At 41.8% G+C, this 15,995-nt stretch overlaps 1 protein-coding gene across 1 annotated transcript in view; it reads left to right on the top strand.

The window, feature by feature from the left end:
- The window catches only part of LOC124719867, a 146,159-nt gene that overhangs the window by 85,705 nt on the left and 44,459 nt on the right, over positions 1–15,995 (top strand). The window contains exon 8 of the mRNA XM_047245050.1: positions 13,004–13,170. Coding sequence (XP_047101006.1) covers positions 13,004–13,170 — 167 coding nt within the window. The remainder of the gene's footprint in view (positions 1–13,003; positions 13,171–15,995) is intronic.

The raw sequence follows: 15,995 nt of genomic DNA, 5'->3' as shown, positions 1-15,995 counted from the left end.
GGCTTTTAGATTAGACTGATTTATAGTGTAACCGAAGTTTAACGAGCTCCTTTTAACACTCATGTGGATGACCTCACACTTTTCGTTATTGAGGGTCAACTGCCACTTTTCGCACAATTTAGATGTTTTTTCTAAATCGTTTTGCAGTTTTGTTTTGATCTTCAGATGACTTTATTAGTCGATAAATAACAGCGTCATCTGCAAACAACCGAAGACAGCTGCTCAGATTGTCTCCAAAATCGTTTATATAGATAAGGAACAACAAAGGACCTATAACACTACCTTGGGGAACGCCAGAAATCACTTCTGTTTTACTCCATGACTTTCCGTCAGTTATTACGAACTGTGACCTCTCTGACAGGAAATCGCAAATCCAGTCACATAACTGAGATGATATTCCATAAGCACGCAATTTTACTACGAGCCGCTTGTGTGGTACAGTGTCAAAAGCCTTCCGGAAATCCAGGAATACGGAATCGATCTGAAATCCTCTGTCGATAGCACTCAGCACTTCATGCGAATAAAGAGCTAGTTGTGCTTGCCAAGAACGATGTTTTCTAAACCCGTGTTGACTGTGTGTCACTAGACCGTTTCCTTCGATGTAATTCATAGTGTTTGAACACAATATACGTTCCAAAATTCTGCTGCATATCGACGTTAAGGATATGGGCCTGTAATTTAGTGGATTACTCCTACTACCTTTCTTGAATATTGGTGTGACCTGTGCAACTTTCCAGTCTTTGGGTACGGATCTTTCGTCAAGCAAACGGTTGTATATGATTGTTAAGTATGGAGCTAATGCATCAGCATACTCCGAAAGGAACCTAATTGGTATACAGTCTGGACCAGAAGACTTGCTTTTATTAAGTGATTTGAGTTGCTTCACTACTCCGAGGATATTTACTTCTACGTTACTCATGTTGGCAGCAGTTCTCGATTCGGATTCTGGAATATTTACTTCATCTTCTTTTGTAAAGGCATTTCGGAAGGCTGTGTTTAGTAAATCTGCTTTGGCAGATTGACCAAGATGAAAGGAAGGAGCGAGAAACGAATTCTAAGGAACGGCCTTTCATAGGTCATTTAGGTTGCGGCTTTCTACTTATAGTTCCTGGGAATGAGAAACAGTCGGTCTCGTTCTCGCAACAGCACGTCGGCTGGTCTCGTTCCAGCCTCAGTCCTGTTCCCTTCTCCATCTCGGTCTCCTTCAGCCAGACTCTTACTTCTTCGTGTGGTCACTTGTCGCAGTTCCACTGCCGACAGCTCCTATTTACTTCAGTATCAAATTGTTCAATTCGTTCGTTGCGCATGCCCATTTTAAATCTGTTTCAAACCTTCCATGATCTCTGTACTTCTGTTTCTTTTCGTACCCTATTCACCATTCAAGACCAGTAATTAAAATGTATTTTATAGTCGACACGGCACACGCGAGTGCCCATTTTCCATCTTCTTCTCTTTGTTCACTGTTACGGAAGGCAGACCGACATACAACCGAATGAAGCCCGCGCTCCATAATCGAATGTCTGGTCTCGTATTTTGTTAAGAGACTATGATAACTCCTACAATATTATTTCAGCGCTACAGGGTAGCGCACGAAAAAGTGGACTGAGTACTAGACTGCTCACTGTCGCCCACCGATTGTCACCTACTGTTTCGAAGTTGTTTGCATTAGCTTATTTGTTATTTCTTTACTGCCTAGTTATTACATGTGTATCTATTCTGCTCATAGCGGTCAACAAATCGTGTGCAATTGGCAAGCAGTCTGTATCGGGCCTGTTTTTCGTGCGCCACCTTATATTATTTCACTGTGATCAGCCACGTGACACTACAGTTGGCTAAATTAGAGGTTTTTCAGAATCGTGGAAATTACTTCTACAAGTGTGTGAGAATTCTGTAATAAATAAAAACGTTTTTTGTGCCTATCTGCATCTCAGCATCTCCGCTCTATGGTGAGTAGCAACTTTCCTTTTCATAATATCGTTACATTCCATCATGGATTTTCCGTTGTTTGAAAGACAACAACCAGAAATTTACCCAGAGATACAGCTGTACACCAGAATACCTTATGTTGCAGCAGCGTTTTGACTAAAAAATGCTGATCTACTATCATTCTAGATAACTTTACAATTCTGAATAATACTTTCATACTCTGTCAAAAGTTACTACCTACATGGCACTTTCCTTTTGCTTAACTGAGTGAAATAACCTATTTCCACTCTGATGCTATTTTGAAAACTCGCACCAGTGTTCAGTATAGTTTAGCATTTAGGCAAGTACTTTATTAGTTCCAGAATCAACATCTTAGTGGAGTGTTAAAGTATACGGCCTTCCTCGGCAGAAGTCAGGCTAGCACTGCCAGTGGAGAGTGTCCCAATGCTTCAACTAGTGCCCCTCTCTATCCTGAGTATGCTTCCACACCATAAGTTACACTAGGCAGTCTCAATTTTGCAAATGAATGGATGTATATTAATAATTACGGAGGAAATGTATTGTATGGGAAAGTGTCATCATTTGAGTGACTACAGGAAGATACAAGATGACTCGGATAGAATTTTTAGTTGGTGTGACAAATGGCAGCTAACTGTAAGTTAAAGCAGATGAGTATAATGTTTGAATACAGTATTAGTAGTGTGCTGTGTGACACAGTCAAGTCTATTAAATACCTAGATGCAATGGTGCAAAGCGATATGAAATGGAATGAGCATATCAAGGACTGTAGTAGCGAAGGCAAATGGTAGATTTTCGTTTATTTGGAGAATTTTAGGAAAGTGTAGTTCACCTGTAAAGGAGACCGCATATAGGACACCGGTGTGACCCATTGCTGAGTACTGTTGGTGTATGTGGGAACCACAACCTGTCGGTGTACAGTAAGACATTGAAACATTTTAGAGGTGGGCTGCTATATTTCTTACAGGTAAGTTCGAACAGTGACCGCGTGTTACGGAGATGCCCGAAGATGTGTAGATGTGAATACCTCATTAGATTTACTTGTCTGTTATGTGCTTTAGTTTGTTATTAAAATCTAGATTACTAAGTAACTATCCCAGAATGAGGAACCCGTATCAGTTGCAGCTTGAATACCAGATGGGTTTCGGGACCAACAAAAATTTGATTTCCAATATTATCATAATTATGGATCGAATTTCAAATGCTACAATCTACTCATTAAGAGGTATCATCTTACATTAAAATTTTAACACAATGCAACGGTTAAAAATTATGTGTGTGTGTGTGTGTGTGTGTGTGTGTGTGTGTGTGTGTGTGTGTGTGTGACCGCACACGCTCACACGTCTGCAAGCATGCGCACACGCCTTGATGCAGTGAAAATGGCGGCACTCAAATACTCAGATTTTATTCATCCGGTATATGAGAGTTAGAGAGCACTTAGCAACATACAACAAACTTAAAGCACACAATGTGTGCATCTGCGTATCAGAAAATCTCTGCAAGACGGTAAGAGATTCTTGCAAATTGGGTGTTTTTATGTACCACGTCCCAGCAGAAAATTTATCAGCATTTCTTTTTCGGTGAAGCAACTGCAACCGGTGTTCCTTATCTCGATGCACTAGAACAGGCTCATCCAAGAATTGTGCCCGGCGGGCGCGCCTGAGCCCCTGTGATCGTAAGGCGGTGTAGTTCATCACCCGCTCCGCGACCGTGTGTCAGCACCCCGTCCGCGACCGTGTGTCGCTAGTGTCAGCATAGGAGTGAGGGGGAGCTGCGGAGCGAGTGAGATCCCACAGCCCTGCTCTGCACTGGACTACCCCGCGGTCAGATCCCACGTAAATGAAATAACAGAGGAAGCGCCAGCTCTGTAAAAGTGTTCTTTGAGCGGTAAAACGAGCAAACCATTTACTGTCGAGGTAACAACTAGTGTTCGTGTGGCAGAATTACTGCGCAAAGCTTTAGAAAACAATATCCAAAACAAGAATCGAAGAACAACTTAGTAGTTTTCTGACCCACAGGTTGATTCTACTAGTACTGCACATGCACACTCGTCATATGTACAGTAGGCGTCTTCTGAAAAATACATCAGTTTCTTAAATGAACTAAGAGTCATAAATATTCTATTTTAGAAATAATTTTATGTAAGGGATATAGAGTCTCCTACTGTTAGTAGTTACAAGTAAATATTTTTTGTTGTACTTCGTGGTACAGCTTTTTGTATCCCTTCTCAGAGTTTAGAAATCGGATGCTTATTTTACCGTTTTTTACGTAGTAATTTTAACTGACCAACTTTGAAAACTTATTAAAAAATAGAATTAACACTATAAAGCTCTTTAATTCCTACAGTCAACATTGTTAAAGAAGACAATTAACATTTTATATGTTTTTCCTTTTTGAAGAAACAATTTTGTCTAGGTTTGGTACAATATTCTGTGAGACTGATAACCTCAAAGAATTAGTCAAATTTTTATCACCAAGTAATGAACGGTTCTTAGTTTTAGCAAGCTTTAACAGAGAGAAAAAGCGCTCACAAATATATGTGGAGCCAAACATTGACAGAACTTTGGCCACGTGCTTGTGCAAAAGAGGATATTTCTCTCGTGGGAGACAACTGTAAAAGTCATCCAGTGTTTTACACATAAGAAAGTGGTCATTCGAGCGGATATCGCACTGCAGGTCAGTCAGCTCTAGTTGAAGCACTTGTGAGACATCCTCTGCCCGAAGGGAAAACGGGCGAACAAAATATATATCTAAGGCTGGCTGAAGCTCATTTATCTCCAAAAATCTGTTTTCAAACTGTCCTTGTAATTCGAGAATGATTTGAACATAATCTGAAAAATCCACATCTTCTTTAACGCTGTCTAGTGCAGGAAAGTGACAACAATTCTTCTCACGCAACTGTTTTTCCCACAAAATAAGATTTTTTTGAAATGCTTGAATCATTCTGCACTAAATCAGCAACAGAGTGATTTTCACCTTGGAGTGAAATGTTCAAAGTATTTAAATGACCTCTAAGATCACTCAAAAAAGCCAAATTCGCCACCCACATAGGATGACAAAGTATAAGCACCTTTCCTCTGCTCAGCCATCTTATGTCGGCATGGTAGGGGATGTCGGGGTATTCTGTTTCAATATCAGCCAGAAATTCTTTAAATTGGCGATGTGTGAGTCCATGCGATCGAAGATAATTAACCCTTCGAAGAATTGTGTCCATAACATTTTTTATGTTGACAATCTTCGGACAAAGTGCCTCCTGGTGTATCAGACAATGGACTGCCGCGAATAAGGAACAGCCAACTTCAGCCATTTTTGACCTGACAGAACTCGGAAATCCAGCGCGTATCCTTTATAGCGCAGGGGCTCCATACTTTGTTACACTGGTCAGGTGTTCCCATTTTAAACCCATTGACTCCAACACGTTTTCTGCGGCTAGAAAAATATCCAAACTCGTGGTTGTTTCTTTTAGTGGTATAAGGTCGAAAAATTCTTCTGTGATGCGCAGATTGTCGTCGACACATCGAATGAATATTACGAGCTGAGATGTCCGCAGCGCCCGGGGACTCGTCAAGAGCGATAGAAAGCGAAATGAAGTTTGCCGTTCTCTCCATTAATTGCTGTTCCATATCTGAGGCCGTATCTTCGACATGGCGAGCAACAGTTTGAGGCAAAAGATCCCTTTTTCAAATTTTTCCGTGAGCTCTGCTGGACAAATACTAGCCGCCGAGTCGGTCAGACAATCCTTGATGAGATTCCCAGCCGCAAAGGGTTGCCCTGCTTTTGCAACTCTCAGCAAGCATTTGTAACTAGCGCGCAAACTTGGCCCACCTGTTTCCTGCTCCTACCACGGCAAAAAAAAGAACATACAATTAACTTTGTACAATCCTGTTGTTTAAAACACTTTTATCATTTTAACAATTGTTTATTCACCGAAACTCAAATAAAAAACTAACAATGAAAGATTGGTTTTAGGTGTGTTTTCCCCCAGTTCCTCCAAAAAGTGGCCTTAGACGCTATCAAGGACAGCGAAATGTAGTCGCAAAATAAATTTTTATTTATTGGAATATCTGCGTTTTAATTAATTTAAAATAAAAATGATACTGCAACATATGTTTTCCCATCCATAAAAACACAAGTATACAAAAACAAAGAATGACTCTTAGTGACACTTTGCTGCCCGAGAGAGCGTTTGTGGCGGCTTTTCAGAAAGTGGCAAAAAATAACGCACCTGAAACTTTTTCTTGGGTCTGTGCGACACGATTTAATGCAACCCAAATATAAAAATTAACTGAAAAGAAATGTTCCTTGTTGCTGACAATCTGATATTCGATAACTGGCACATTGCTAAGTGACAGATTATGAAATATAGTTTTATTTATCATCTTTATAAATTATAAAGAGTCATACGATAGGAACACTTACTTCACTGTAATGCTGCTTGAAATTTTCTTTCAGTTCTTAAAGCTTTGACTGGCGTTCCTCTTGCGACAAATTTTCAAACTGATGTTCGTGTCAGGTATTAAAGTGCCGTTCAGTCGAATACTTTTTTAAATACATGAGGTTCCGATGTCATACCAAACGTTTGACGTGGTTTTCGATAGCAGTACAAAGGAAATTAGTTTCCCACTCGGGTTTAAATAGTGTGGACTTGCCCCGTTCCTCTTTCTTTTTGTCTGCTGCTGATGACCATCCATCTCAATCCACTGTAGCCTTACGTCTGTTGTCTAACGGATTTGTGTCGCTTTTGGCCGCTGCCGGCGCGTACAGGGACATGGTGAGGCCCGGCGGGCGGTTGGGCGGTCCGCACGGCCAGCTAAGCGACACGGCTCGGCCACTGCGACGACAGACGAATTCGCCTGGGGCGCTGGCCGCGGACACTGGCGCCCTGGGGGCATAGTTTGGAAGAGCTTGAATGAGAACTACAGTTCTTTCCTCAGTTGGAAGAGGCTGAACTGCAGAACGTTATTTGGCAGCGAAACCATACACTGTCTCACACCGGCATAATTCAACACGCGATTGCTTAAACGACATTGTACCCAACTGCCGGATTGGCCGTAATTGGCCAGATGACGTAGCTCGTTTTGCGTGACTTCCACATCAACCCAGTCCATTACTGTGTGATATTTCCCTTCGTAAAAGATGGCGTGTACGTGCCTCTGCTGTCGGCTGGTCTACCCTACTTAGTAAACAGGATTGGAGCAGTTCTTGCAGCAATTACTCCAGACACACTGATAAAGATTTGGGAAGAACTTGCCTATGGAATCGATGTGTGGCAGGTGACGAATGATGCTTACATTGAACAAGTTAAACTGTTTGAGTTGCTCTTTCATTTGATGTATTATTTATAAGTTGAATGTAATAAATGCTACAAAGCCTTAAAACCCCAATATTCATTTTGAAACACCTGATATCACATATTTCAAACAATGGAAACTCCAGGTAGGAATATGGACAATGTAGGAAAAGACAGATTGCTACTTACCGTAAAGAAGACGCGTGAAATTGCAGACAGGCACAATTATATGACTGGCTGTAGCAGTAATTATGTGTCCTAGAGTCTGACCTCATCCTCACCGTCCCTACTGAAGATATATAGTGGTGGCAGCATAATGTTTGTACACTCTCCTTTGAATACAGGTTCTCTAAATTCACATCATAAGTAATCATCATTTGAATTTGAAGCTGTAGGAGCTGCCATGTTTGCAGACTAAGTTATGAAAATTCAGGCGTGCCTGTTATGCAAACAACTGTTGTTTATACATACATATTTCGGCACCTCTGTGCCATCATCAGAGGGTACTTTTATTCATTTCTATAAAATCCAAACATGTTTCCAGCGCTAGTTATTCCAACAAAATTGTGGCCTAAAAGCAGTTCACGTATGTTGTGGTCGCTGCTTCATTTTCTGCATTGCTGGTTTCTGTATGAGCCTCTCTACTGGTATTCAGTAATGTTGAGGTAGTCCTACAGGTCCCAGCAATGAAGAAAAATATGTAATGACCACAACATACATGAACTGCTCGTAGGATACTTACTACTTAAAGCATATTTGTGTGTTACATAAAGTACCTTATGACTCATAAAGATGCCAAAAAAATGTTTGCACAGTTTACCGAACAAGGTTCACACCGAGTAAACATTTTATCAAAGTCTTTCTGTAGTTTATATATCTAAAAACAAAGATGATGTGACTTACCAAATGAAAGTGCTGGCAGGTCGACAGACACACAAACAAACACAAACATACACACAAAATTCAAGCTTTCGCAACAAACTGTTGCCTCATCAGGAAAGAGGGAAGGAGAGGGAAAAACGAAAGGGTGTGGGTTTTAAGGGAGAGGGTAAGGAGTGCGAGTGTATACCCGTCCTTTTTTCCCCCTAAGGTAAGTCTTTCCGCTCCCGGGATTGGAATGACTCCTTACCCTCTCCCTTAAAACCCACATCCTTTCGTTTTTCCCTCTCCTTCCCTCTTTCCTGATGAGGCAACAGTTTGTTGTGAAAGCTTGAATTTTGTGTGTATGTTTGTGTTTGTTTGTGTGTCTGTCGACCTGCCAGCACTTTCATTTGGTAAGTCACATCATCTTTGTTTTTAGATATATATTTCCTACGTGGAATGTTTCCCTCTATTATAACCATATCTTTCTGTAGTTTGATACAGTTGGCCAGTGACAATACTTTTCTGTACAGAAATGCGTCGTAAGCGAACATCGTTACAGTACTGTTGATCCTAAGTGATAACTCAGTTAGGTGTACTGAGAACATTACCAATCCTGCAACTCTTCCGTGAAGCATATTGGCTTTTACTTTTGTTTCTGTGAAATGTTCACTGTCCACTACAGTCCACTGGGTTTCACGAGTCAAATATTGCTCAGTCCAGTCACATATTTGCAGAGATGCCCCATTACTGGGATAGGAGAGAGGAGGGGGCTCTCCAAATAATTCTCTTCTGTATTAACCATTTGAAGAGATATGCATTCAGGAAACATTTGTCTGAGAGTTCCAAGAAACGATCGTGTGTATGGGCCATTACACTACCTTTTACAAGCCAAAAATTTTTGGCACCAGGTTAATAGAAAATGAAATTTGGTTGGAGAAACTCTTGTAACATCACGCAGCAGCAGTTTCTATAGAACCCAGCAATGATGTAGTAACAACAGACATGAACTGTTTTTGGCCTAAAATTTGTTAGAATACTTAGTACTTAAAAGCTGAATAAAAGCACCTTCTGACTAGACCACGTAGGTGACAATGAAATGATGCCATATTAGCTGTGGTAATTCAAGATGATGACTCTCAAATTTGATCAGGATGTTCTGGCCTCCTTCAAAAAAAGATACAGACATTATACACTAAACCTTAATTCCATGCATCCCACTGTCACATTGGGGCAACAAACTGAACACCGGTGAATTTCCTAGGGGCTGTCGTCAGACGAATATCGTAAATTTATTTTGTCGGCTGTCGAGTTGGAAATGTGAATTTTTAAAAGGTAGGAAAAAATTATAATTGTGTGGTGAATATTCTGAAGAATGTCTCGAGAAAAGACATTTCCAGAATGCATTTCGCCTCACCACCAACTGTACCTCATACCTTATGTTCTACATTGGCTTGCTGTTTCTATGTTGCACAGTCTTTATATTCCCGTGTTCGTGCTATTCTCTGTTCCCCAGAAGCCACTTTTCTTCAGCTAAAGACCACAAATGGCGGGAGGGAGAAGATGTGAGGCTACGTTACCAGCGTGGTGGCCACTTTGGAAGCTGACATTTTAGATGCAGCTCTTAATTTTCAAACAAAAAAGGGGTCTTGTGACATATGAAACAAAAAGAGAATTACATTGAAAATCAGTGACACCTTTCATTGAAGCATAGCTTTTGTGATTGTCGAGTTATGACTGAAGTTTCTTCCAAATAGGTGATGTGAAAGCTAATGGCATTAACACAACTCGAGCATATTGAGATCATTCTGCTTTCACGAGGGAGGAGGACCTGTGTCAGCGGAGATGGTGGCAACTGACACCACCCAGAACAACCACCCATTGCACACAGTGTTGACGTTGAAACTTGTGAAGTTCTGTGAAGCTGGCTCTGTTGCAGACAAACCAAAAATGGGACAAGAGCCATGGATGAAGCAACATGAACCACTTTTCTGAGACATATTCTGGTGGACTGTCCCGCTTAGACCGGCCAGCGACGGAATCTTGGGTCACCGGACTCGTTGGCGCTGATTTTATCTGACAGAACCTCGTCAGCTGATTTAGTTTTATGCTTTATTCGTGAGGGTGGGTTTTATCATTTGATCTGAATTTTAGTGCATGTCATTTGTCCCTTTGTGTCCTCCACCCTAGTGCTTCTAGGGTAGTGGTTTTAAGGTGTTGCAGAGTGGCTGGCTTCTCCTGTTTATGCCCATGGTCAGCCAGCAGTGGTAATCTGTTTTGTCGTTACAATCTCTTCTACCTGTTTCTTGCGTTTCTGTGGTTTTCTTCTCCCCTTTTTTCCATTTAAGTGTTTGTTGCCCTTCTGTTGTTCTTGTGGTTTTTCCTTTCTCTCCATTTTGTGTTTTCAGTCTTGCTCGTTTTATTCTCACCTTTGTGACATTGTTTTATTCAGAACAAGGGACCACTGACCTAGCTGTTTGGTCCCTTTCCCCCCCCCCCCCCCCTCTCCCCCCCTCCCCTCTTATAAACCAATTGACCACTTTTCTGACATGTTTAGTAAGGGTCCAAGGAGCAGAGGTCAGTACTCACTGCAGCTGGCATAAAACTGGGTTTAGCCGTACATCTGTATGGAGATTTCGGCCACACGTAAATGGCACCTTTACAAAATGCAAATGTTACAGCATTGTTTCAGGAATGGTCCAGATTGTTGGGTCGGGTCGAATTTGCAGAATGGGAAGCTGGAGGAAAACCATCGTTTCCCCTACGACGCACTGTATACGGATGAAGGTAACATTGTGTGAACGAGAGGTAAATATACGGAATCACAAATACTGGTCAGATGTCAGTCCTCACTTCGTGGATCCATCGGGAGGTAGCCCACATATTGAAAGTGGCAGTTTGGTGTGGAATATGTGGTTCTCGTATTGTCGGGCCTTTTGTCGTTCAGCTGTTGTGAAATGAAAATATGCTGCCGTCACAGTTATCTGGAGATGAAATGTTTCCAACTTTCTTTCAACATTATGCTGCCCTTCCTTATTACAGAATAGATATATGGGCAGACCAGGATATCCAGTTTTCACAGAGAATGCGTGCACATTCCCTAGGTTTAAGTCTGTTAGATTTATATATGCAGGTTAGGGTTGTATGTTTAGGCGATTGCACAGATAGTGGAGATCAGAAACCTTGCACACAGATAGAGGAGATCAGAAACCTTGCACAGCTCAGGGGATGGATTGTTGACAGTTGCTCTCACATTCTGGTATGTGGTTAATGTCCACGAGAACTGGGTGAGAGAGACCACCCGCCTCACAATGTGCTTTACAACAGGTTGATGGCACATTTTGCAGCCATTGTGTGTTACGAGCAGCACTTACCTTGTTCACTACGAGACGGGACATAACTTGAGAATGAGTAAAGCTAAGGACTCATACGGAGCACTGCAAGAACAGTCGGTGCACTTTATCTGTAGCTGTTTTTAATTGTCCAGCTTTCACATTGTCTGCTAGAGAGCCAGTTCGAGAGAATTTCGCAACAAGTTTCACCGTCACACTGTGGGTAATGGGTGGTTTGTGGAGGTGCTGTCCATTGAAGGCATCTGTAATAACATGAATGCTGTGTCACGATATCAGGACAATCGCAATGCACTCTGCTTGTGTTGACGGCATCAGCTTTCATTTCGTGGCTCCTGTAAGAAAGAAACATCGGTCATAACTAGAGAATTAATAAAGCTATGCTTAAAGGAAAAGCAACCTTTTTTTCTGTATGTAATTCTCTGTTTCATATGTCACATGACACCCTTTCTATTTGACTGTTAAGAGTTATATTCAAGATTGCAGTTTCCAAAATGGTCACCATATTGGTCACATAGAATCATGGAATTTCTCCCCATCTTATCCCTTAGTGCTTGACTCTAAAATTCTGTTAATCCCCCTGGTTATGTGTTAGAAGAGTGGTGCAACACCTGTGGACTTCCCTGTACATTAGCATGCTGTTTCTGTATTGCATAGTCCTTTCCCTTGTGCTGTAATTCCTATCTTTTTTGCTGTTCTTTGTTCCTCAGTAGCCATTTCCTTTTGATAGAGGCTAATGACTCTGGAGAGCTTCTACTTGCCCAACACTAAATGTTAAATGTCGTTTACTATTACAGGGTGTTCCAAAAAGAATGCTGGGATTTTGAACAAATGTTACAGAAAAACTGTTCAAGATAATGAAGTGATTTGAATGTCAAAGTGGAGAGAGGGTGAGGGGGGGATCAAAGTTTTTTTTTCCGAACCTTAATGAGTTTCAAGTTAGCTCCATATGTTGCTCTGCATACATCAAAATAACACTCAATTTCACACCATGTGTTTTGTAATATCTGTAGTGTTACAGTTGTGTGCTAAAACTGTTTGTTTCCTTAAACTGCAGAAATTGAACAAAAACACCATGTCATTTTCATGCAGGCCATCATCATCATCTCGAAGTGTGTAACACACTAAACGATATATTTCCAAGTGGTTGGATAGGTAGGGATGTGCCTATTCCCCCCTCCCCCAACACTCCCACCCACCCAAGCTCAATCTTACCCCTTTCTTTTACTGGGGCTACGTTTAAAAGTACGGCCTGCGCAGAAAAAACTCTAAATCTGGGGCATCTGCAGAAGTGAATTTTGACAGCTATTTTGAGTGTAAAACCAGAGATGCTGTAAAGCACAAGGTGTGAAATAGAGTACCGTTTTGATGTCTGCAGAGAAATAAATGGAGCTCACGTTGAAAGTTGTTAAGTATGGAAAAAGAGACTGACCCCTCCCCCACATTTGACATTCAGATTGTTTCATTATTTGAAGTTTTTCTGTAGCATTTGTTCAAAATTTTGGCATTTCCTTTGGATCACCCTGTACTACTGTTATTGTTACTGTTACTGCTACAGTTGCACCGTTTCACTCGACAGCGTGCCCTGGACGAGAGCAGATCGAGCAGCCTTTCTGGGAGCCGTGAGAGCCTGCACGGGCCTGTGAGCAGGGCACCCCTCACGACGGCCCTGAGATACCGGTCGCCCGCCTATTCTCCACCCACGCCGTCTGTCTCATCTCGCGGGTGAGTCCCGGCAACTGCTGTCAGCTTCTGCACCCAGAAGTTGCATATCTTCTTTTTCTCTACTGTACGTAGTTTTGGGACTTTTAAGTAGTAAAAAGTTTCATTTCACACTGGCAGAATGGAAAGCGCTAGATCGTGATGAACTTAACGTAACCGTATCCAGACGGTGCTGTGCTCCAGTATTTCCACGCCTGCGGCATATGTTGCGTAAAATTTTGTTCGCATGTGAGCTGATTTTTCATTACGGAAATTATCGTCCAAACGGATTGAGGGTCGTGTGAGTACGTAGTGGCTTTCAGATGTGTCTAACTTTAGTGGAATTTTTTCAGGTGGAGATTGCGACACGACGTGCACGTGCAGATTATCACTGTGATTTGGACTCTGAAGAATGGCAAATTGTCGGCACAAGGGACGCGGGAGCATTGCACAGGCAGGGGGCTGTAGTGCAGCGACTACAGGATGACTGGTGTAAAACAGGGTGGCGAGGGGACTGCGCGCGGGCAGAGGTTACAGTTGGTGTATTGCCACAAGAAATCAGAAACACGTTACTGGAAGCCGGGTGGAGATCTCGTGTTTCTGTGCACCGTTAACCACTGGCACCGTACTGCAGACAACGGACTTGCACTGTGTAGAGTCAGTCCAACTGGCCCACCGAGTGGTATTCTGCCGTGTTCGGTGAGGAGTCTCGCTTCGGCATGTGGCTGCCAGATCGATGCCGAGATGTCCGAAGGTGACTCGGTGAGAGCTTGCAGGAAGCGGCAATTCTCGAGACTTGTAGCTCACCGACTCCTGAAGGTGTGACGTGGGGAGCTGTCGAATTATGACAAAAGAACTGATTTGGTAATTGTTGAAGGTAGGCGGAATGCTTGCCAGTGTGTGGCGAGGATGGTAAACCCTGTTGTACTACCTTTCGTGACTGGTACCGAATGACATATTCAGCAGGATAACCTGAGACCTCATACTGCAGTCCGTACCAGAAAGGATTTGGAGATATGCACAGACTCTTGACTGGCCCGATTTGTGAGCCACAGGGCACGTCTGGGATACGACGGGGAGATGTAGCGCGTACTGTCGTACCGACCTCCGGACAGCTTGTTTGTGAATTGACACAGTATATGTTTCGAGCGTACCGACAGACAACTCGAGATGTTATTTGGAGACAACAGAGACGAGAGTGTGTTTGTGTCAGTGGGAAACACGTACCTCATACTGACGTTGAGAACATGTGTTAGGTCCAAATGAAAATCATTTAATGCTTGCTTTGTGAACATCTCCGTAAAGTTTGATGAATATCATACTGGTGCTTCACTGTGTATTGCTTTCAATTCACTGTCAGTGAATTCACATTGTTTTCTTTATAGGTGGATTGTTGTACCATGAATATTAGACGAGCTCTTTGTGGCAGCATTCATCTTCCCACTAAAAAGAAATTAGCACTGCCCTTATGCCTCATATAGTTTGTGTGTGTCTGGCTGCAAACCAATTTTTCAACAGTCTTTAGCTCGTGGGATGTCGCTATGTTCAGTCACCTTTGTAAAAGAAGTGAAAGTAAACCCACATTTTCGGTGCAGTCTAGTTGAGTGCACTGTGCGTCCAGTCGTGAATGGGACAGTGCGGCTTCTGTGCCCTTCCCAGTTTGTCAACATCCCTCAGACAGTAATTTTAGGCTCAGACATGGTGTACAGGTAATGAAAAACAAAGGTTAAAAAGTCCACAACTGCTATATCACTTTTTCCAGTGGATCTGAAACAGCCATTGTCAGTACCTAATAACATGGACGTATACATATTTTACTTATACAAGTACTTTAGGGTCATATGTGAAGAAATACAAAATGATGCCCGCCAAGGAAAAGTAGCTCAACCGAGCAGTGCTCATAAAGAAATGCTAGTTTCGTGGATGTCTGCTGCCTTGTTATTGACAACTTCCTTTAAAGATACACATCAAGTTCGTAGCTGTATCTAGATGTTTCTAAACGTGCTTTCGTAAGCTTTACATAAGGTGTCGAACCTATGCTAGTGCCGTGTACAGTTCCCTGTGTTTCAATTTTTGCACAATAGAGGTCGTAAGTTTATATTTGACTTGGACATCTCATTCACTGGAACTTGTTATAAATTTTTATTCATTCTAAATAAATTACTTTCAACTTGTTATTGGGATAGCATGCAAATTGGTACTTTGAACACATCAAAACGCAACTCTCCTTAAATCTAAGACATACCAATACTTTTGATGTATTGAATTGTACAGTTTTTAACATCATGACATGCTCATTTTTCTCAGAATAGTTTCTAAAATGTGCAGTAACAGTTTAATAACATCACATAACTATTTAAAACCACCTCAGTTTTACTTTCTTACATTTGAAGTTGCTTCTTTGCAGCACAGTGTAAGTTATATATTCTTTCTGTACTTATACTGTACATACGATGTCTGTTCAAAAAGTTCTACTTCCGGAAGCAGTCACGGTATGTCCCTTGCTGGATCATATCTGTGAATTTTCCTTTATCTCATCTATTGTTCCAAATCTTCATCCTTTCAATGGGCTTCAACTCTTGAAATAAAAAAAACCTTAGGGGCCAGGTCTGGAGAGTACAGAAGATGAGGCAGTGCAGTAATTTAGTTTTTGTGTAATAGCCACACACAAACAGGGATGAATGTGCAGGTACGCAAGAGCCTTGAATTATCTCACCACATTTCGGGCCGTTTCCTTCTCACATTTTCTCACATGCATTGCAGCACGTCCCGATACTACCATCGATTAACAGTTTGTCCCTGTGGCACAAATTAATGATGAACTAATCGTTCAAAGTTAATGACCTGAC

This window comes from Schistocerca piceifrons, chromosome 11 (genome assembly GCF_021461385.2).
Source record: "Schistocerca piceifrons isolate TAMUIC-IGC-003096 chromosome 11, iqSchPice1.1, whole genome shotgun sequence".
Lineage (NCBI taxonomy): Eukaryota > Metazoa > Arthropoda > Insecta > Orthoptera > Acrididae > Schistocerca > Schistocerca piceifrons.
Note: the sequence above shows the minus strand (reverse complement) of the source record. Positions and strands in the feature narration are given on the sequence as shown.